Below are 23,388 nucleotides of genomic sequence, written 5' to 3'. Positions count from 1 at the left end.
GTGTCTTACTCCTTATATTTTGCATTTTAACAATAAATAGTTGGGTTTCTGGCCTTCAGGAATCGAGACCTGTAATTCTAACTCATAATTTACCCACTAAATGATGGAGGAAGAGGGAATCTTTCTGAGATCACATGCCCAGTTTAAACTAAAAGCTGGAAAATGGAGATTTCCCAAATCATTAACATTTAATCCTGCAGTTAGTTAAAAATTCCATAGAATAGTTTTGGGGGGCCACATTAAATTGTTAGCTGCCCCAACATCTACGCTGCAAATCAGTATTGTCAATTTATTGTCAATACAGCCTGCAGCAATCAGAGTTGATGGTGGCTTTATATTAAGAGACTGAAATCAAACCATACAAAATATCCTTAAACTGGAAAATTTTCATCCTATTCTTATGCCATTATAGTTTCGAGACATAAATGTGGACTTATGCATTATTGCTCTTAAACATCCTTCAAGCCTTCTCTTTATTCCTTAGGATATAATTTACCTACCCAACTCTTCTAGAATTTTCATAGATTACAAATGCCTTCTTGAAACACTGAAGCGTGTTAATGGTTAAAGAATAGGATTTTCAATTAATAAACATAATATGAAATGAGGAACGCTGGGCTACAAACTTGAGGGTCTTCAGGGTATTTTCCAAACTCAAATATAGCTTCATTAAGAGCAAAACTTATCACTAGGACTTTTATGTTGGATGAACTAGACAGAAGAAATCTTTTCCCTAAAATCTAAGGAGTTAAACAGACTTTGGGTGTTGGTATGTTTAATAGGAGACAAAAAGAAGCAAGTTGCTACTTGTTTCATTGAAATGTCACAACTTGTATCTTTGTCACTGTGTGCAATAGAAAGAGAAAGGAAGGATCCATAGAGCTTGGTTTTGAGTCAGCCTTCATTTGATGAGTTTTTGGCAGTTCTTCCATATTCTATCCTAAGTACGAGTACCAAGGTATGAAACTGTCACACATATGCACAGTATTTTAATTGAAGCCTATAATGCTTCCTAGTCTGTATGTATTTGAGTTGATCAAGTTTTCAAGGCAACATTTATCTCTCTTCTTACTTGAGTAGGTTTTTTAAGTTTATTTGGACAGCCAATCTATGCTCCACTGATCTGGAAAAAAAGGAGAACACAAGTAGTATCAACTCAGAGGTGTAGAGGCAGATTTATTTTGAAGGCTTAGCCGTAATTCACTTTTCTTAAGCAAAAAAGGAAGGCAGTATTCTTCTGGATTAGAACTCAGGCCATCTTGAATTCACTACTCACATCATTGAGACAGAAAATCACTTGTCTCTTCTTAGATTATTATGTCTAACTTGTTACAAAAATGTCATTTTCCTAAATAACCTAAAAGCAATAAAGTTAGGGGATTAAAATTTTCTTACATCTTTTTTTGGGGGGAGTGATATTTACAACATGTGTTAAAAAGAGCTTTAAAAAGGCCAGTTTAGTTGACTTTATAATTAACTTTTGATGTCAAAAACAGAATTGCTACTCTTAGGTAGGTAGAATAGTTTCTATAACCAGAGATTTGTGTTTAAGATTCAGAATACTCTTCAACTGTGTGTGTTGATTCAGTTTCTGCTTACAGCTGTCCCTCAGTTTCGGGCTAATGCTCATATATGAGCTACAAATCTTACCTTCTTTCCTTAGAGTTTTTGACAGTGAAACATGGAAGATCACAGAAAGATATTTCCTTTTATTTTTCTCAACCAAGAGAGTTCTTACTACCCTCTGTAGTAAAATGTATACAATTCAATCCATCCAGCCTTTCCACAAGCAAATTACAGATTAGTTCTAGAAACCTGAGTCAGTATGAAGTTCCCAGATGGCATAAGACATGTGGTCTTTATCAAATCCTTCATTCAGTGGTCTTTGCCTTTGCTGCTGGTGGGCACTGTGGTTGTCGGGCCTTTGATCAGCTTCTTGAGGGTAATCAGTGACCTAGTGAGTTGATCCATTGGTGAGATGCTTAACTTGCAAAGAACACAAACACTCTTTTCCCAGGAGACCCATTCATATTTTCTGTCTCTGAAATTAGAGGAAAATTTAGAAACTCTATGTTGTTCATTAAATGGCAGCCATCCAAATTGAGATCCCAGGAAGCAAAGATCCACAGAGTGACCGAGAGCTAGCAAAGCAGTTAAGTACTGCCCTCCTCTGTGTGTTATCTGAGGAAGGAGCTCCCTTCCTGAGGAACATTTAGGAAACTTGATGCATTAAAAATCATCAAGATATGTTCCATATCTATAACGCATATGGAAAAAATTACCAAAGGAGTTTTCAACTTTTATATTTTCTTCTCTACTTGATAATGTTACATGTTTAATAGGTTTTATTTTTACTAACATTTAAAAGTATTTAAATAAACATATAATACACAAAGCATTGCTATTGAAAATGATTTGATAAAACAAATAAAGCAAGAGTCTGATCAGCCATCCCACCATCATCCCATTTTTTTTTTCTTACAGGAGTAAACAGCATAGTAGGTATTCAGTGCTATTATCAGATCAAGAAGATAAAAAGGAAATGACCATACTTTAGTGAAAACATGTTTACAATCAGTAGTCTGACTGGCTCTGGTTACTCTGGTTTAAAGCTATTGCTGGTCGTTCTGACCAGTCTGCTTTTTTCATATGACTGCCAGGAGGCTGAACATTCATTCATCTGAGTGATATGCATTCATTCATTCGTTTGAGTGTGGTGTTGCTGATGAAATTAGAGATTTTTTTTTTAAGGAGGAAAGAGATGAATTCTATCCCAGATATTTCATATGTCTGATTAATGTACTAACTTCTCAACTTCTAGCCTACATCTTTCTATTGTACAGTGGAGTCAAATTAGAAGTCTAGGGAGCACGAAGGGAAAAGGCAGGCTGAGGAAACAATGCTTCCATTTGGCAGGAATTGTGCTTCTTCCTCGTGAACATAAAAAGCTGGGAGAGAGCCAGCTGTACTCCGAAATACTATTTTCATTTCCTTGGTGAAAATTAACGAAATTGATTAAATATAGCAACAGGTACTTTCCACAATATATTTTCCAGAAATGGTTGTATCATTAATATTGTTCATGAAAGAAAATGTGTAGAAAATATTTGTAAAACCGGTTTCTTGCTTCCACTTTTCATAGACCTGACATAGGCTATCGAGTTGTTACAGACAAAGGATTTAATTTTTCACCAGCAGATGAAGCTTTTGTTTGCCAAAAGAAGAACCACTTTCAGATCACCATCCACATCCAAGTTTGGGGAAGCCCAAAATTTGTCAAAACCCAAATGGGTCCAAAGCCAATAGAAATGTTCTACTTGAAAGCTTTTGGGATTAAGGTAAGTCTTTTATTTAGTTCAGTTTAATTCAGCCAGCATTTACTAAGTGTTCCAGTTGTCTGTTGCTGCATAACAATCTATCCCCAAACTTGGCAACTGAAAATAATCAGTCATTGATTTGGGTCACATATCTGTAATTTGGTCAGGGCTTGGCTCTGACAGCTCATCTCTGCTCAGGAGTCATCAGCTGGGGCAGCTCATCTGGGCCTGGATCCAGCTTCCAAGATGGCTCACTCACATGTCTGTCAAGTCTGTGCTGGCCATCAGCCAGGAGCTCACAGGGGGCTGTAGCTGGGAGGCCTTGGCTCTTCTCCATGTAGATTTCTCTGTGGGACAGCTTGTGCTTCCTCACAGCATGGTGAACGGCTTCTAAGAATAAAGGCTTCAAGGCACAGGAAATGAAAGCTGCCAATTTCTTAAGCCTGGGCTCAGAATCTGGCAGAACCTCACTTCAAACTACAGTTTTAAAGTCTTTTAGTGTATAGATCTTGCACTTCTTTTGCTGAGTGTAATTATTTTATTATTTTTGATGCTGGTGCATTTTCACATGCAGCAAGTTCGTAGTTTTCACCGAAATCTCAAAGAGGCCTCTAACTTAAAAAAGCCAAGCTAATCTAGTCAATGCCCCCCCCACTTTTCCAGTTTAACAGAGGGGAAAACCAGGCCCAGTAAAGTCACACAGTTCATCCAAAATATTAACTGATAGAGCTGGGATTAGAATGCAGGTAGGATGACTTCTGAGTGATCAACGCGTATTTATTACATTATTACCTGAGATCCAGCTCCTTAGGGTGAGGAACATCCATTACCTGCATATTTATTTTCTGACCTGGGCTCAGGCACTGAGTCTCCCAAAGTGGGGCTTTACTGCTGAACACACCAAACCAAAAGAAAACAACAGGCAAACAATAATGAAGTGTATTTTTCTGAGTATGGAATTAATATGAGTCCATTGTGAACATTATGGAACATAATAGAAAAGTACGAAGAAGAGTAAAATTCATTCATATTTGGGATCCACCACTTGGTAGCCTAATTTTTCCTCATTGTTTTCTATTATTAAAATTACTCTCATATTAATAATATTATACTGTGAAAATGGCATTATATAATCTCATTGAAGTCTATAAAATATTATTTACAAAGATGATACGGTTTTCCATTATATCGAGATACTACCATATTCCTGTATTATTGTAAATTTTGTTTATTTCCAATTTTTTAATGTCATTGATAAAACTGCAGTGAACATCCAGGTACATCCATCCTTGTATGAGGATAAATTCCAAAAGAGGGGTTGCACATCGGACATGTGATCGGTATTTAAAAACACTTGATGTTGGTGGCCCAGTTGCTTTCCAGAAAGACTGTTACTATGCAAATACCTACAAACCATATATGATAGGGCAGATCTCACCAGGCCCTTGCCACTGTCTTCACTAATAACAAGAGTTTGTAGCAACTACTGAATAAATGTCATTCCTATATTTTATTTATTTTATTGTTTTTTGTTGTTTCTTTTTATTAGAATGCAAGCTCTGCAAGGGCTGGGGCTTCTGTTAGTCTCGTCTTCTCATCTGTAATGCCTAGAGCAATGCCTGCTGCACAGCAGGTGCTCAACAAGTATTTATAAAATGAATGAATGAATGAATGAATGAATGAGTACATGTATCCTTTGAGCTGCCTTGCTCCTGTGTTTTACTAGTCCACTCTATATTCCCTGTTTACCTGAAATCCTCTGTTGTCTTGTGTTCTCTTTGTTTAGTTCTACAGGTATTTGTTTCTTTCCTCACCAATAACGCACTCCTTTAAGGTGCCCGACATCCCTTCAGCGACTCGCCCCTCCTGCAAAGTGCCTAACATGATGCCTTGGGAAACTTTAAGTATTTGAAAATTATTTACTAATGAACTTTTTAATTAATAAAGAAATGAATTATTAATTACTTTTTGTTGTTCTACACAGGTAGAGGCCACCAATCAGATAATTGCTATTGAACAGTCCCAAGCAGATAGAAGCAAAAAGATTTTCAATCCTGTTAAGTAAGAATTTCTTTTCTGAATTCCCTTGTGAATGTTTTGGGAAGAAGGCCTATTGCCAAATTTATTTTGTTTATTTAAAATGAATTCTGCTGTAGGAACTAAATTAGTAATAATGTGTTAATATTATGAACACAGGCTTATCAACAAAAGCAGGTAAAACCATTGAAATAATCACAAAAAAAGTCTTATAAAAAGCTCCACTTTAAGGTCATCATTATTTATATGATCATTTATTACTGACAACCTTGCTAACAACTTTGGTTCCTGGAGATAGATTATGATTAGATCTTTCTTTTAATTTTTCATTTAAATCAGCGTGAGGCTGATTGAATTGATTTCAAGGCTCTGGATCCATGCTGTGCTTACAATTCATTTTTTCATGTTTTTTTTTTTTTAAGCAGTGTTGATAGATTGCCTAATGGGTTCCAAAATAGAAAGCATACAGGACTGGGATTATTCAAAACAATGTGGTGGTCCAAAGCAATATGGCAGTAAAGCAAGAGGTTGCCCTACAGAATGAATGGGATTTGCTTTTCGACTGATTTGGCTGGGATGATTTGACCCTGAGTCAGTCCTATTTGGGGGAAGAAGATGGTCTTATAGCCTGGACGGGCCAGCGGGAGCTCAGCCTGAAGCTCAAGCAGGAGCCGCAGTACAGACAGCTCTGCTCTTGCCCGGTACATCTGGGTCTCCCTCGCCACGAGGCTGTGTGTGCTCTTCCTCAGGAGCACGCTGCCTTCCACAGCCAGGTCAGGAGAGGGCAGATACGTGAAGGAGATGCGAAGGAGTTCATGAGGAGCCTAGAAGAACCGCTTCAGTCGGGAGGCGAGTGTTCTAGCAACCGTGGCACAGGTGAAACAGCTTTTCTCCTGTTGTCGCGGTCAAAGAATCCGTCTGTGGGAGTGTGCGACCCTTACGAGTCCGAAACTCCGGGCTTGAGCTGCTGCTGGACGAACGTTTCTAACTATTCAAGAATTACTCCCTGGCAGCCACTCCTGACCAGGCTGTGGGTACTTTACTAAAAATCAGTGTCCTGCACAGTGTGATGAGAGAGCAGGGGACTGAACATACCTGAGAAGCTAAGAATGAGTCCGATATGATCAAAGACTTTGTGTTCTCTTACAGTCTCTCGATATTTTTGTTGTTTGTTTTAGAATCGACCTGTTGGCCGACCAGGTAACCAAAGTAACGCTGGGCCGGTTACACTTCAGCGAAACCACGGCAAATAACATGAGAAAGAAGGGAAAGCCAAACCCTGACCAGAGGTACTGGCGTGGTGTGTATGCCTCAGGCTGGCTGGTTATGTTACCTGATGGCCCAGGGCCCTCCAGCAGCCCCTCTGATCCTGTTGGTCCTACCAGCCGGCAGGCCGGGCCTCCCTCAGTTGCTTCCCTCCCTTCTCTGACTATTTCCGTTTGTTGACCCATCTCATTTACCCTTAGACATCTTTCTTCTTCCATCCTCACTCCCCACAATGCCTCCTCTCCTGCCCAGCGCCTGGTCATCTTGTCTTGATTCTCTCCATGATCCTCTAGAGGGACCATATGTTCATGTCTCAAGGCTGGCCGAGGGTTGAGGATTGACTGCATTTCTTGAGAATTCTGTGTGCTGGCCACTAGTTTAATGACCCGAGCCCTGCAGCTCTGCTGTAGCATTTTTTTGAAAAGAAAATAAATTTGCATTAATGAGTTATACCTGTGGTTCTCATAATGTGGTCCCAGGACTAGGAGAGATGGCATCACCTGGACACTTATTAGAAATGCAAGTTGTCAGGCCTCACCGAGAACCTACGGGATCAACAACTAGGGGTGGGGTCCAGCAATCTATATTTTAACAAGCTCCCAGGTGATTTGATGCATGCAAGTTTAAGAACCACTGGTTTTAGAACATAGGTTTTGGAGTTGGAGGGAATTGAGTTTGAATATTTCATACTGCCATTTACTAGCTGGGTGACCTCTCTGAGGTTTCCTATTCTGTAAAATGGGGACGATATCCATATTTTACTCCAATAAGGTTGTTTCCGGGTTCTAAGTGAAATAATGTAGATAAACTGCTTAGCCCAGTAGATGATGGCTAATCATCACCATCATGACAATTGCTACTATTACTGACTGACTTTAGACAAAGGGGAGAACTCTTGCCCTCCAGGGATTAGAGACTTTAGAGTGTTACAGAAGTTGGTGAAGTGTTTTTTTTTTTTTTTTTTTTTTTATGCAGTTCTTAAAGCAAAAGCTTTTCTGATAGGGATAGTTTTTATTTTGACTTTCAAGAAATGGTCTAATAAGGACCTAACTGTATATAGCACAGGTAACTCTACTCAGTACGCTGTAATGACCTATATGGGAAAAGAATCTAAAGAAGAGTGGACATATGTGTATGTAGAACTGATTCACTTTGCTGTACACCTGAAACTAACACAACATTGTAAATTAACTATACTCTGATAAAGTTTTTTTTAAAAATGCATCATGCTTTATAAAAAAACAAAAAGAAATAGTCTTATCTTAAAAATGTCTCATCAATGGTACACATGAAGAAGCAATTAAAATCACAGTGAGGGGCTTCCCTGGTGGCGCAGTGGTTGAGAGTCCGCCTGCCGATGCAGGGCACACGGGTTCGTGCCCTGGTCTGGGAAGATCCCACATGCCGCGGAGCGGCTGGGCCCGTGAGCCATGGCCGCTGAGCCTGCGCGTCCGGAGCCTGTGCTCTGCAACGGGAGAGGCCACAGCAGTGAGAGGCCCGCGTACTGCAAAAAAAAGAAAATCACAGTGAGGAAGGTTGCCTTGACAACAATCGGAAGGGAGGGTTCTGGTCTTTGACTAAAGTCATGGCCAGAGGATGTGAAAGGTGCAGTTTCCATGGCCAAGAGCAGATCAGGGCGGAAGGAGACTGTGTGGCTGGGTCACCATGCATTATGGCCGAGGATGTGTGGCTTGGATGGCTCTGCACAAGGGGACCTGGAAGGTGGCTTCTCGTTGTGCAAGTGTGCGGCAGCAGTGCTGTGTTGAGGGCCCAGGAATGCAGTAGAGTAAGGTCTGCACCAGGCCAGCGCAGATGGGCTGAACCCAGGCCCCCAGCAGGATGTCTGCTCAGTGAGGGCTGCTTTGGGCCTGCAAAACAGCTCACACATCCCTCAAGCCGGGCAAAGGGCAGACCCAGAACAGCAGCGAGTGAATCAACTCCTCTCTGGTTTCGCAGGAGGGGCAACTTAGAGCAGCAGAGAAACTCTTTAAATACACGAACCCATCTGGGTGAATTCACTCTTGATTAACTGTTGGGTGGCATTCGATTGCATACATTATGTCTCTGTTTCCTGATGTGTTGGCATTGGTCTGCTATTTCTGAACTAGGTACTTCATGTTGGTGGTCGGACTGTATGCTGCTAACCAAGACCAGTTCCACCTGTTGTCTGCTCACGTCTCTGAACGGATCATTGTAAGGGTAAGCTCAGTTCTTTGACTTTTCTGGATCCCACCTGCTTTTTCACCTGTAAGTAGACTTTGCATATTCAGTGGAATGCACGAAGTATGCAGTTTCTCAATTGCCAATGATGACAAAGATAATGATAGCAATAGCAGATACTGTTATTTTTAGTTTTTACGCAGTGGTTCTCAACCAGAACTTTTGTCTCCCAAGGGTAATTTGGCAATGTCTGCAAACATTTTTGGTTGTCACAACTGGGGCTGCTACTGGCATCTAGTGGATAAAGGCTAGGGATGCTGCTCAACACCTTATGATGCACAGGACAGCCTCCACAACAAAGAGTTATCCCTCCCTAAACGTCAGTAGTGCTGCAGTTGAGAACGTTTTTACAGTATGTTCTAGGCACTGGGCTAAGTAATTTCTATATGACATCATTTTACGTTGTTTCATTTTTACATTACATTCTTTATACCCAGAGAAGCTAAGGCTTAGGAGGAAGAGAAAGTCATCCGTGAGCACAAAGCTGATAAATGATGGAGCCCCGGTTATAACCCAGTTCCTCTGACCCCAAAGCCCACAGGGTAGGGAAAGAGGTAGGAAGGCATTCCATGCCCCAAAGTGATTGGTGACCCCAGGGACATCTGGGCCACTGTGCAGCACACAGTAATGGCTCAGCACGTTTTGCTGAATGAATGATTGGTCACAGCTGTGGACCGGAGCTGTTGGCAGCTGTAGCAGCATCTGTGAGGGGCCAGGCCAGCCAGCACAGAGAATGCCAGGGCCATGAGGTAACAGGTGACCACAGGCCTGGCAGCCCTGGGAGGGACTGCTTTGTTACGGATCTTGGAAGTGGCACAGGGGGGCATGCACGCTCCAGTAGGGAAAATGGTTTACGATGGGCACGTCCACTTACATGGCTGTTAAACTTTGGCCTGGGGACAAGATCTGCCCATCTGGGGAAGTGAGTCTTCCCTTGCTTTTGCCTTGAGCTATTCTGAAACAAAGGACCCTCTGTGTAATTCTTCTAGTCAATAAAAAGTAAGGCATCTATTACTGGAACTCTTGACACTGCATCTCAGAGTTTCAATGGAAGTAAAGTAATGATGGAAACGAGGTAAAGCACTGATGCTGAGGGCCGGTTCTGTGCCTGCCAGCATGCACGCCCTGGGCTGTGTTTTTATGGGGCCTGATCTAAGCTGTGGCAGAACAGCCTCCCTCGCGGCAAAGGCAGGTGGGGTCCTCTCCTTTGGTCATGAGCCGAGGGCAGAAGTTCCTGCCCTTCCCTCAGAAGGGGTCAGAGGGGTCTTTGACGCCTTACCTGATGTTATCTGGGATCGCTTTGCTGCGCTAACAAATCCGATTTAAGTCAAGTCTGGAAACCTAGGTTGCTTACTTTTTCTGATTCCTCACAGGAAGGAATAAAGACAGACAACGCCTTTCTTTTCAGAGTTAGGGTAGATTGGATATCATGAAAGTGCCTCTCTGAGCTGTGGAATTCATGCTTGAGTCAGGCAGTCTGCTAGTCACCTGCGTACTTAAATAATTTACCTGGTGTTGAGGTTTCTCCATTTCCTGCTGACAGCCCCTGCAAAGCTATACTTTGGCTGCCGTGCGAGTCTACACAGCAGCATCGTGAGAGGGGCCACACCCCTGGACATTCTGTTACCAGCACTCTGTTAACGGGCACCTTCTCGTATCCAAAGCACAATAATTTCACTCATAATGATGACTTTGAGAAGTTGAAAGTGTCTGCAATTTATGTTAAGTATGAATACTAAAAAGATAAATAATTAGTATAGGTTTGGTGTCATATTATTCACTACGTTTTTATTTTTTTAAAATGATTGTATTCCAGATTCAGTGGCTTTCTTCCAGCCATAATGTTTGGTTAAAGGGAATACCCTATTCTATATGTGTGCTGGGTAACACAAGGGTTACCTTAACAACAATGAGGAAAAAATGATGGTAATAATATCTTCCCCTCAAACTGGAAGTATCTTATTGATATTATTTCATTCTAACCCCAAAACGCTGAGTGAAAATGAATGCAGACTTTTGAATTTGTTTAATCATATAACGTTTAAACCAACCAAGAGAAAAACTGAATTTAAGAAATGGCATTATTGGTTGAATCAGTGAGTTTTAGAAATGTCCCCAGAGCACACGTCTTGCCCCTGAGATTCTAGAGGGCACTAAACAGGTATATGTAACATGGGTCGAGCAGAGGGCAGACCAGTCCACATTCTATAAAAACGCTAGATGTGCCCTCTTGGGTCACGGTCTGGGTCTGTTAGTTTGAGTTCTAGAACGAAGGAAGAAAAATGTGACAATTAAGACATTACAAGGCCTGACCACATTACATGGAGACCTGCAAATTGCATTCAGCAGATCCAGATTCATTTTGAGACCTAAGAGTCATTTCTCCCCATAGCAGAAATTAACATAAGGGCAATTGTATGAAGGCTGGAGTAGATGAATTTTAGGGCTGCAGGAGGGGTTCAGGAGACCAGGCTGGTCAGAATTCTCCTTGGAGAGAGAAATGGTGGGCAGGACCCAGCAATTATTCATCCGGGTTGTCAATCAAAACAGCTTTGGAAATATATTTTGGTCCCGTACTATAAACTGACCAATTTAATGGAAATTAAAATTTACTCCAAAGAACAGATTTATTTCCCAGGTCTTTGTTTTGGGGAGCATTCCCCAGCAGGATTCCTTCAGATTCTCCTTGTTAATGACTAGGCTTCCCTTCAGCTCTACTTTTCTTCTAAAACACATAATTAAACCTGGTTTGAAGTGTTGCAAGCAGGAGGGATGATTATTTTTGTCTGCCTTTCAAAGACACGCCAGGGTTTCCTAGTTTTGAACACTAATAAATTATTCCAGTTATCTTCCAGAATAATAGAAATGGGAACGTCCCCCAAAAGTCCTCCTTTATTGCTCTGCAACCGCAGGGTCCTGAAGGTGGGAAACCAGCCCCAAGGGCCAGGAGAGACAAGGGAAGCGATGCAGTTGCAAGGATGGCAAGGTATCGGGGGAGAGCAGAGCCATTTAAGGTGCCATCTGAGTTTTCACTGGCTCTTGTCCATTTCTGACCACAAATCTCCCTTCCCTTTCCCAACACACTAGAGCTACACACACACACGCACGCACACGCACGCACACCTCCTCTGGAGTTCAGTTGGATTTTTATTTACCCAAAGGAATCAAGTGTGTGGAGCAGTGTCTGTTTCACTCTGCAGTTGGGATTCAGCAGAACCGTCTACTGACTATGAAAGGGCTAACTCACGACCCGTTTCATAGTAGTAGCATGGAAGTAGTGTATGACATAAAGAAGTCCTTCTTAAACTTTATGGAGAATAAGAATACCCTGGAGAGCCTGTGAAAACACAGATACCTGGGTCCCACCTCCACAATTTTTGATTCAGTAGGTTGGAGATGTCTGAGAATATGTATTTCTAACAAGCTTCCTGGAGACGCCGATACTGCTGGCCTGTGGACCACACTTAGAGTAGCATCGGTAGATAGCATTTCTAGGCCCATTTTCGATAGTCTCTGCACAAGGTACAAGAATGAATTTCTTATGAACTGCCTTCCTTCAGCTCAAGCTTTCCTATTATGCTCTTTGACTGCTCTTTAGAAGCCCAAACAATGGTAAAGCAAAGAAATTCCAGCTTTCCATTCCAAACTTGAATGGCCTCAAATTACTACTAGTGTTTCCTATTCCAAGCATCTGCAGGGGGCACCATTTACATTGTATTCTTTGTGAACAGAGTTCCCTTGGAACTGTGCAGCTCTGCAGATGCGTTACTGAGAGCAGATTCATTGAGTGTAGGTTGAATGGTTGTTACTCTGTACAGCAGTGTGTGGAGGATGAACTTGAGACTATGCATCCTCATTTTTACGAAGTGTTCGTGCATACGTGATTTCATTTAATTCCCACAGCCCTGTGAGATAGGTAAAGAAGACACTATTATCTTTATTCCTCAGGGGAGAAAACTGGTACAGAAAGGTTAAGTAACTGTCCCGAAGTCACACAGCTAGTTTGTGTCACAATATAGACTAGCATGTTCGGGTCTTCTCTAAATATATGAGGCTGTGTGATAAATAATAAAAGTATTTTAGAAACTGTAATTCATTCTGATGTTTGATAGCAATCAACCGCTATTGGGCCACATCTGAACACAACTTCATGACTCCAGAATGTTTTTCTGTGATTCCATTTCAGTTTGCTTTGACCCATTAACATTCTGGATACCAGAGAAGGGAAATAAGTTCACACATTTTATAATAACATTTCGCATTACTGATGAGGACTCCTCCTTAGGGCTCTATATTTAAACCATTGTAGATATGTGACCCTTTCCAAAATGATTTGAACATGTTTTAGAGATTTGAGTTTTCATTTGATGAAATCCAAGTGAGATGGTTGTAACTGTTCCCCAAAATCGAATCTACTTATATCCGCCGTTCCAGTACTGTCAGGTTACAAACAGGATAATAGTTATCCCAAAGCTCATTAAGGAAAAGAAAATCCATCACTGTCCTATTCTGCTTCCTTGAAGTGGCTCATTATGTTCAGAGCAGAGGAAAATGCATCAGCATTTTATGTGGCATACCTTTGGATTTAGTTGATTGCTCGCTATAAAAGGATTTGAGTCAAAGCCAATTTGCCATTCACAACCAAGGAGGCTCTAGGGATCTTGCGGAAAAGCTCTTTGTTCAAGTGAATTCACACAAAATAATGTTCTAAGTTGTTACTTTATATTCTTTCCCTACTTTTGTCTATCCAGTGTCAATAGTTGAGTCTTCCAAGCAGCTCAGGGTTCAGACAGGTAGGAATGAAACAGGAAATTGCACGCGCCTAAGTTTTTTAACTGAACCCAAACTTAGATCTGAACTTTGAGATTTCTTCTAATTATTATTTGTAAATTGGTAACGCATGCCTATGGTAAAAACATTCAGATAATACCAAGAGAGTAAGAGAAGGATAGGTCATAATTTAAAAAACAATTTCGTTGTGAGGATTTTGGTGGATTCATAGATCCCTACTTAAAGATATGGTGGAAATATATTCAGTGGCAACAGGGAAATGGGAAGGAGGGAAGGCAGTACAGTGGAAAATTCTTGGGCAAAAAAATTTATTTAACAGTAAAATCTCCAGAACTTTCTCTAGTCTAATAGATTCACTTGGATTTTCTTTGAAGACTGCATTTGGCCAGGGCTTTTTTAGGCAATACCACAAAAACTCAAAGTTAGAATCATTATTTAATAATCAAAGGAAGCATAATCGCAGCTCTAGAACTCATTAACTTTGTGGCCTTGGGCAATTTGTTTATTCTTTCAGAGTCTCAGCGTCAGTAAAAGGAAGATAATGGTCCTATCTCATAGAATTGGGGTGTGGATTAGCACACAACAAATGCAGCTGTTATAGTTCTTCTGTCAGAATCATCTGTGTTTAGGGAATAGCTGAGGTGTACTAAATATATTTGTATTGTCATTTGCTTGTCAATTGTGTATGAAATCATAAACGTGAAGGTGTTTTGAAACTGTGGAAGGGCTAGCTAAATGCAAGGGTTTTTTTGAAATGATCTGAGCTTTAATAAACTTGTAATATTTTCTGATGTAATATTCTGGTTTTAAATCATTATTATTATTCTCCCTGAAAAAATACTCATTTTGAGTGTTCTTCTTCCTTATCATCCACCTACTATAACTAACACATTCTCAATTCCATATAGAGACTGGACATTGCAAACCATGACACACACGCTGAGCTTCTGCTGGTGGGGGCAGAACAGTTAGGAGAGCCTCCCTGGCTCTCCTGGGGTCACAGTTATTCGGATATATCAGAGTGTCCCAGCCAACATGTGATTCTCAAGTGAAAGACTTGGCTAACATTCTGTTTTCCTTTGAGGAATAAAGCGATCATCTATTCCTGCATCTATAACTTTAATTGTAACATATTTATGTATTTTCTCCAGGCCTCCAACCCTGGGCAATTTGAAAATGACATTGATGCATTATGGCAGCGAGGACAAGTTCCAGAAACTGTTGTTTGTCATGGTCGAGTGGGCATAAACACAGATGCACCGGACGAAGCCCTGGTTGTCTGTGGCAACATGAAAGTGATGGGGACGATTATGCATCCCTCTGACAGCCGGGCAAAGCAGAACATCCAGGAGGTGAGCGCGGGGCGGGCCTCAGACACCTCCTCTGACACCCGAGTCAGGAGTTCTGGGCCCTCCTGGCCCCCGACACGCCTGGCACAAGGCATCTCTCCATGTCACCTGCTGGTGGGAGACGAACATGCTGTGTAACAGTTACAAGTGTCGGAGTCGTTAGGCATCTCTGCTGAAATTGTAAAGCAGTTCCTACCCAAGAGAATGCACTTCCCTGCCGGGAGCAGTGGGCCATTACAGCACAGCACTGGCTTTGCAAGCAGGAAATCTCTGAGTTATTTCCCACAGGCCGTTGCCTTTCCATTGTCAACTGCTGGAGCTTGCCTTTTCCTTTCCATCTCCAAACTTCCATCTCCTTGTTCCTCTTTCAAACGCTGTCTCAGTCCAGTTCCTGCCCATGTTTCTCCTGGACCTCTCCAGCCCCTTCCTCCCGGAGTCCCTGGCACCAGGCCTGCCAGCCACTGTCTTCCCCACTCAGCATCCTTCTCTGAGGAGCAGTTAGAGAAACTCCACCTCCCCACGCCTCACTCGGGCAATCCCATTTCCCCAGGTTACGGGTCAAGACTTTCTCCTCCTGCGGGGAGGCAGGCGCCTAGTGGCCATCAGAAGTCAGGCCCCGAAACCGGGAGGCGGCTCATCCACTTCGGACTTGCCTGGATAAAACGCCTCACCTCGCCGAAACTCAGTGTCCTTATCTATAAGATGGAAATGGTGCCTCTCTGCCTGGACCCACAGAGTCTTTAATAATTTTTAACCCATTGAGATAATAAGTACTGAATCATCTCCGAAAGTCACAACTGCTGTGAAGACCTAAGGGATCGCGATGACGATGCCAGGTCACTCCTGGTTCCACCATTCAATTCTGTGTCCCATTCAGTGCTTCTGCCACCTCCTCACCTTGTCACTCACACTGCTTCTCCTGTAAACATTTTCGAGGCGGGGTGGCAGAATAGTTTTTAAACCTCCTTTCCTTATTCTTTCTTAGTTAATAGGAGACTTAATCTGTAAATCATTGGCCATTCTTCCAGACTGCATTCCTTTCCCAGTGCAAATCTGCACTGGTTTTTCTAAACCAGCCAAGGAATGTCCTCGTTGGCTGAGAGGATTCCAAAGAATGGTTGTAATTGTAGACTTGTATACTGGTCGCGAAGCTGCGGTTTGTGTTCGAAGAGCTGTGACCTCCTAACCTGATGGGAACTCTCAGGGCTAGAAGGTTCTCACATACATTTCAAGATACAAGTCTTAGATACCGTGCCTCTGCCTTTTAGAAAGAAATGAACTGGCTGTGTTTCAGATCACACCAACTTAAACTTATCCTTGCAACTGGCTAAACAATTCTCCACCAGGCCTCATCTGAATGTAAATGGAAGATGACAAGTGGGGAAAGTCCTCCACCACCACTCCTGCCACCACTGGGCTTTCCCCAGAACTTCTTTTACTAAACGTCCTCAAATGGTGTTCCTTGGTTTGAAGAAAACATATTGTCTCAAAATAACAAGGTTCCCTAGAACTTCTCAAATCCCTCTAGGAAGACTTCTCCATGAAGTGAAATGTCACTTAATCCAGGCTCTCGACATGAAGTTCCTGTATCACCTTCCTGCTCACAGAAGCAGGAGGGAATAAAGAGGAGGTGGTCTCTGGTTAGAAGGCAGAGTTTTAGTCCTGATTCTGGCACCCACTCGCCCAGGAACTTTGGCCCAGACATGCTCTATGACTCTACTATTCTCTGAACAGGGAATGCCCATATTTACTCACGTTAAGAACTTTTTCTAAGCTCCTATACGGGAAACATTTTTTAGCTGTATAAGGCTAAGCAAATAGATATTACTATTATTTACTTGCAAAAAATGCAAATTACATGTAATTCATCTATTAAGTTATTTCACATTAATATATTTGTCCTGAATAATTTGTCCACATTTATGAAATACATGTTTCTAGAAATCTTGTCTATCCTATTCACCATTTATTACAGACAAGAGACATGATGGTAATGTTGATGATGGTGCTGACAGATGTGTGAACTTCATCTTCACCTCTCTCTGACTCAGTTTTTCCAACTTTTAAAAGAAGGCCATTCTTCCAAATGTGCTGGGAAGTGAACCTTTGGTTGACCTGATTGCAAGTGTAGGACTGGAGGCATTTTCCATCAAGGACGCACGGCAGCCAGAGCTGGCTTCTGAATTAGCTGCTGTGAGACAACTGTAGTGGCCAAACATGTTGCCTGATACCGTGTTGGGAGGATGAACATCCGTTGCGGCCGTGTCTGACTCTGCGTCTCCTCGCTCAAGGCAGCGAACGTGGCTTTGCAGATATTAAGCACACAAGCACTCTGCGTGGAGAGGCCTGGAGAAGATCTCTGGGGCTCATCTGGACACACATCTAAGACACAGAGACAATAAAGCAGATATGACTGAAACCTGTGAAACGGAGGCCCTGGGAAATGAGGTCAGCTTCGGGGAAGAGCAGTTTCACTTACCCAGACTTGGTGTTTACAGAGGTGATGATAGACTGGAGAGGAAATGCAGCTTTTACAAGCAAAAATTAGGGTGAAAAGGGTATGCTGCAAACCAAAGGGGCGTGAAGAACAGCAACGTCAATGCAAAAAAAAGGAAGTTGAACGTTGAATGCACCAAATTCTGTGGTGAAGGCTGAAAATAAGGCAGCAAACGGCTAAAAAGAAAAGGCAGGGGAAAAAAGATCAGTTAAGGTGAAATGCTCAAAGGTAATTTCTCTCAAGCGCACCAGCAGTAAACTAGTTAAAGACAAATGTGTGAAGAGCTCAAGAAAGTCAAACATGCAGTCTCCCCTCAGGGCCACGAGCCAAATGCAGAAGTTCAGGGTGAGCCAGTGCCATTCAAGCTGCTCCTGATGGGAGACTGATAGTCCGGGCTGCGGGCCATGGGTAATGAGATATCCCTTCCTGAACGGACTGGAGTTCACGGTCTACAATGTCTTCTCTGCGGTGAAAGGCTTGAGTTAAGATACAGAAACCTTGGGTGTGAGGCAGCATGACAGCGATGGCCCTTTGCATTCATGGTCAAAACTTTCCAAAATTGCTGTGGGCAAGATCAGATTAGACACCCAAATTCACTTCCTACCCTCTTACTCAGCACACATTGATGAGCAAGGCATGGTGTTGAGTCGTGGCCTTCGTACAGTTCTTAGTAGAGGATTACAAGGAGGCACAGTCCTTGCCTCAAGTGTTTTTCCTGGGCCAAGAGTACAGGCCATGGGGAGCATGCAATACAAGCAGTTTATATTTAGCTTTGGAAAGTCTACAACACAGCATTAGAAATCACAAGAGCATTTCCTTAGAAAAAGATTGTTACAGGTGTTTAGGTCCCCAAGCCAACCCTCAGAATTTTGTGTGGCCAAAAATCTGTCTGAAATATAGTGGTGGTAGTACTAGCAAACCTAACTGCTATGTCTAGGAATATGTCTTTGGGGAAAATGCAGTCAAGGATCCAACTTAGACAGCAGGGGTCATTTTCCCTCTGTGTAGCCTGGACAGTTGGAGTGAAGGGCACATCCTCCTCTGCTTTCCCCTTGCAGCAAAGGAACTGACACTGCCTCTGCTTTGGTCTCTGATGGGGCCTCATGCAGGAACCAAGGGGATAATGAGAAGCAGGCAAGTGGGCACGGGACCCCCAGAGTGCAGGGAGTGGGGAATAGGGCAGGGCCTGGCTAGTGCAAGGCCAGACTAGCCAGCTCCTGACTGACCCCCTGCCTTCGATTCTGTTAGCATCAGGGATTGTTCTGCCATTTCACTACCTCCATTCTTTCATTCCTTCTTTCCTTCATTCAAAGTTTGGGTGCCTGTTACCTGTCAGACACTGTGCTAGGCACTATGCAGGTCCTAAGACAAACAAAACACAGGCCTCACCCTCAGGAAAGGAACTTTCATTAAAATTTAAGCTCCAAATAAGAAAAACTCATTGAATCTCCAGGGCCTGGCATAGTATTTGGCACATAGTAGCTACTCATTAAATATTTGTTGAATGAATGTAGGAGCTCAGAGTGACAGGTGTATGCACAGGGCAATATGAGATTGTGACTGTTCCTTCCTAGCATGGCCTGCAAGGCCCTCCCTGCTCTGATCTTGATCTTTACAGTCTAGTCACGCCAAACCCTGCCTTGGTTGTGCAGGCATAATTCAGGGGATTTGCTGCCTCAGGACTTGGCTTATGGTGTTCTTTCTGCCCAGCATCCTTATCTTAGTCTTACCCTTTCCACCCTCTTCCCCACCCTTCATCTTTCCCTGACTAACTCCTATCTTAAAGTTATTAATTTATTTTATAAATATTAGTTAAGCACCTACTACATGCAAGGAATGGTGCTAGAAACCGGTGATGTGGTGACGAACAGAAAATCATGGCCTCAAATATGTCCTTGCCCTCATGGGGTGTTTATTCTGTAGGAGAAGACAGATAATAAAAGTGACTCACTAGTTGTCTGGTGATAACTTTGATTAATGCTATAAAGGAAAAGAAGGGGTGCCATTAGCACATAAGGCAGAGGGAAACTTCCTAGTCTTGGAGGTCAAGCAATCCTTCTCTGGTGAAGAGGTGTTTTAAATGGGGAGAGGTGGAGGTAGAGGAGTGGAAGGGAAGAGCTTCTGAGGCAGGGAAATGCCCTGAGCAAGGGCCTTGTAGTGAAAGGGGCAGAGCGTGTTTGAGAACTGAAACAAGCCGAGATCTCGGTTGGGCTTCACCATCTCTGGGAAGCCTTCTTTTACGGTCCCCTGATAATCTTTTAGGTGCTTCCTTGGCGTTGCCATGATTCTCTGTTCATAACTCCATCATCACCCTGCATTTCTCACATTGTAATATAATCTTAGGGGATGAGTCTGTTTTCCTGTCTAGACCATGAACTTTAAAAAGGCAATCATTTTGAAGTTCCAACACTCAGGGTAGTGCCTGGTATGTTGAAGGTGATTGGTAAATATTAGTCAAATGAAGCAATGAATGAAAGAACTGAACCAAGCTTTTGATAACAGCAATGATCAAAACAGCAGTGAGCTCAAAATTAGACTCCCCAACAAGTACCTGAAGTAAAGTTAGTCCATTTATCCAGGTAAGCACAAAGTCACAACATTTGATAACCCACCAAACTGGTGAAGGAAAGAGAACCTTTATGATATTGGAGGAACTTTCCTGCTCACTTGACAGAGTGGGTCCAGGGAGGGCTTCAGGGCCAAAGCAAGGGTTTCTTAAAACAACAGAAATGCATTTCTGGTTGCTCCAACATATGGATGAATGTCCAGGCAGTATATTTTTAATTGCCAAGAGACCACTGGTTTCATAATCCAGTTATGTTCTCTAAAAGAAAATTTAAGGACCCACATAGGACTGCCAACTTTTTACTTGTGGAATAAGGTCGTTAAAAAAAAATCAATCATGCTATTACCATGAATTCATTAAAAAAAAAAAAAAAACCTCAAAAGGGAAGGCTTTGAATCAGCACATTTAGCTTTAGGAAAAATCCACTATATTGTCTTTAGTGTTATCATTTTGCTGGGACCCAGTGAAATTTTTTTTGAGGAACTTGCAGTGACAGTTGGGAGTGCTTTTAACTACCTGTAAGAGTGGCTGGCTCCAAGGAGGACACCATCGCTGACCAGGGTGGTCTGGGGGAGAAGCCATCTGTAGGAATGTAGCCTGGATTCTGAGGGACCAGCAGATGGGTAATCCAGGCTAGCAAACTGCCACTTGAAACAATTTTCTCCAGCAAGATGTCCATAAGCAATTCAATGATGTACGGTGTACCCATTCTTAATAGGTTGTTACTTAAACTAAGCACTGCATTTTTAATTTATAAACACAAGGTCAGCCTGTATTTCTTAGCTGCTTATATTGCATGCTCAATTGGAAATGATACCTTGCCATCCTGGACAGAAATTGTTTCTCTCCAAGGTGATCAACCCTCATTCCAGAAGGACGGTTCAGCTCTCAGTGGACAGAAGTGAGGCCAGAGTAATGAATGAGGGAGGTTTTGCCCTGTAATTTAGCCATATAAACTCTGGCTCAGTTTATAAGTCAGTGGATGGAAGTCGCCCACATGAACCTTGAAACTTGCTTCTTGGAGGAGAAAAACATAAATTTCTCTTAAAATAGTTTGGGCAAGAGGAAAGGACAATCCCATTCCCAACATTCTTCATCTCTCTGGGTCACTCTGGGCCTTGATTCGAATAGCAAATATCTAAGCGGGTGAAATCTGATCTTCTTAAATTAGGTTGACACAAATGAACAGCTGAGAAGAATAGCCCAAATGAGGATTGTCGAATACAACTACAAGCCTGAATTCGCATCTGCGATGGGAATAAACGCTGCCCGTCAAACAGGTACACACACAGCTCCCTTCTTAATTTTATATTGTCAGCTGTTAAAGTTCTAATTCCCTCTTCATCTGGAGGCTGTATGCTAGGGCACTTGACGACATCCTGTCGGTCTAACTTGTCGTCTGTGAAAGCCATAATCACCAGAGCAGGAAAAGTTAAAGAAATTTCTGTGATCTTTCCCCAACAGCCCCATCCCCACTCCTGCCCCCTAAGGTACTGGTGGAGGATTTGGAACACATTGTCTCCTTTCACTGGAGGCCTCATGCTCGTGGGATGAGGGCCGAGGGGCGGATGGCAGCACAAGCTGTATGACAGGCAGCACTGGGCAGCATCGGGATAGAGAGGGAAGGTGGAGGGACAGGCAGGTCCGGGTCAGAGAAGTGCAGAGTGATGTTCATACTCCAGTCCAGGAATTCTAAAGAAAAAAAGGACCATTTAGAGGGCAGGGCCCTCCTGCAGAAAAAGAAAGAGAATCAAGCCCGTGCCCTAGCCTCATGTCTACGTACAGGGATCTGAAGGTACTTAACCCCTTCCAACATTCGGCTCGGAGTCTCAAGAAAGAGTGGAGAAAACAACACTCCCTCTTTTAATCCTCTAGTGGTCCTTGGCTCCAAATTCCTCCTTTGCTTTTTAAATGCCTCGTAGATCAAATGCTGAGGGGGGATAAGCATCTATTCGCAGAGGCATCCTGTGTAGTTGTCAGGGTTCCCATTCTGAGGTAGGCCTGGGAGGATTTTCTCCAGAAAGGTCTTTTCCTGACAAAACCTGTTGGAGTGTTTGTGTCTAGGGATGATCGCCCAGGAGGTGCGAGAGATCCTGCCCAGAGCCGTGAGGGAGGTTGGCCATGTCACCTGTGAAAACGGAGAGACGCTGGAGAACTTCCTCATGGTGGATAAGGTAACCCTATACAGATACCTACCCTAGAGCTCTAACCGCATGGGCGAATTCCCCTTCTGTGGTATCACAATGCACGGAACATCCAACCGGGAAGCGGGACAGTAAAAAAGAATTCTTCACTGAGTTGTGGAGTAAGTAGGTATCAGTTATCCCACACTGGTCCTAGGTACCAAAAAGGAGTCTCATAAGGGAAAAAGGAAAAAGGACTATGCAACAGTAAGCACTGGAGTCCAGTGAGTCCTGTGGGAGGAACACTGGCCCTGGGACAGTCCACTGAGCACAAGTGCCCTTCAAACAAGGACCAGACAACAGGAGAAATAGTGACAGCCAGTTCCGATTAGACTTTGTCTTGAAACATGGAACTGAAACTTACGAAAGTGTCATTTCTCTCACATAATATCATTTAAGTTATAATTAAAACAATGTGCTCCTCCTTAGAAATGATTGAAGACTGAGTGAAGTGTTGAATTATTATTTTTTTTTGCAGCATAGTTTTTCAACAAAACTATATGTTTAGCTTTCGCAGCACAATCATAAAGTGGGTCATTTTTACAAAGATATTCATGAGCCTCATCGTTTTTCCTCAGGGGCCTGTCAGAATTCTTTGATGTTCAGATCATTCTCTTTTGAAGGAATGTCACCATCCTCGTAGATATTTCCTCTTCGCTTGTTAAGGAGTCTAAGCCTGCCGTTTCCTCGCTTGAGGATGCTTTGGTTGTGACTTGAGCGGCTCTCTGAGATCACGTCTATTAATTCTGTGAAACCGTGCATGTTTTGCGAGGTTTGCAAATTCACTCTGCGGCTGATTTGCTTTATGTCACATTATTATATTTGATGCTGGAGGGAAGGCTGACAGGCATGGGGATTTCAGGGCAGTAGGTAGAGATGTTTGAGTGGAGACTAATTCATAGTTTGTCAGTTCCTCGGGGAAGTACTTCCCAAACTTCAAAGTGTACACGAATCAGTAAGGGAGTTATTAAAATGCAGATTCTGGTTAAGCAAGAATGGAGTGAGACCTGAGATCCTGAATTTCTGACCAGTCTCCAGGTGAAGCCAATTTTGCCAGTCCTGCTGGTCAGGAAGGCACACTTTGGGTAGCCAGGTAGCGGGTATGTCTTCATGTTGGGCCCTTCCACAGTCTTCTGCCTACAAGCTCTTGGACAACAAATAC

At 42.7% G+C, this 23,388-nt stretch overlaps 1 protein-coding gene across 2 annotated transcripts in view; it reads left to right on the top strand.

Moving 5' to 3' along the window:
* Nucleotides 1-23,388, top strand: part of MYRFL (myelin regulatory factor like) — a 115,185-nt gene that overhangs the window by 54,953 nt on the left and 36,844 nt on the right. For both annotated transcript variants that reach the window (XM_032645838.1, XM_032645837.1), the window contains exons 7-13: nucleotides 3,143-3,338; nucleotides 5,302-5,378; nucleotides 6,533-6,643; nucleotides 8,729-8,819; nucleotides 14,783-14,983; nucleotides 21,215-21,323; nucleotides 22,108-22,217. In XM_032645838.1, coding sequence (XP_032501729.1) covers nucleotides 3,143-3,338; nucleotides 5,302-5,378; nucleotides 6,533-6,643; nucleotides 8,729-8,819; nucleotides 14,783-14,983; nucleotides 21,215-21,323; nucleotides 22,108-22,217 — 895 coding nt within the window. The remainder of the gene's footprint in view (nucleotides 1-3,142; nucleotides 3,339-5,301; nucleotides 5,379-6,532; nucleotides 6,644-8,728; nucleotides 8,820-14,782; nucleotides 14,984-21,214; nucleotides 21,324-22,107; nucleotides 22,218-23,388) is intronic.

Source organism: Phocoena sinus, chromosome 10 (assembly GCF_008692025.1).
Source record: "Phocoena sinus isolate mPhoSin1 chromosome 10, mPhoSin1.pri, whole genome shotgun sequence".
Lineage (NCBI taxonomy): Eukaryota > Metazoa > Chordata > Mammalia > Artiodactyla > Phocoenidae > Phocoena > Phocoena sinus.
Note: the sequence above shows the minus strand (reverse complement) of the source record. Positions and strands in the feature narration are given on the sequence as shown.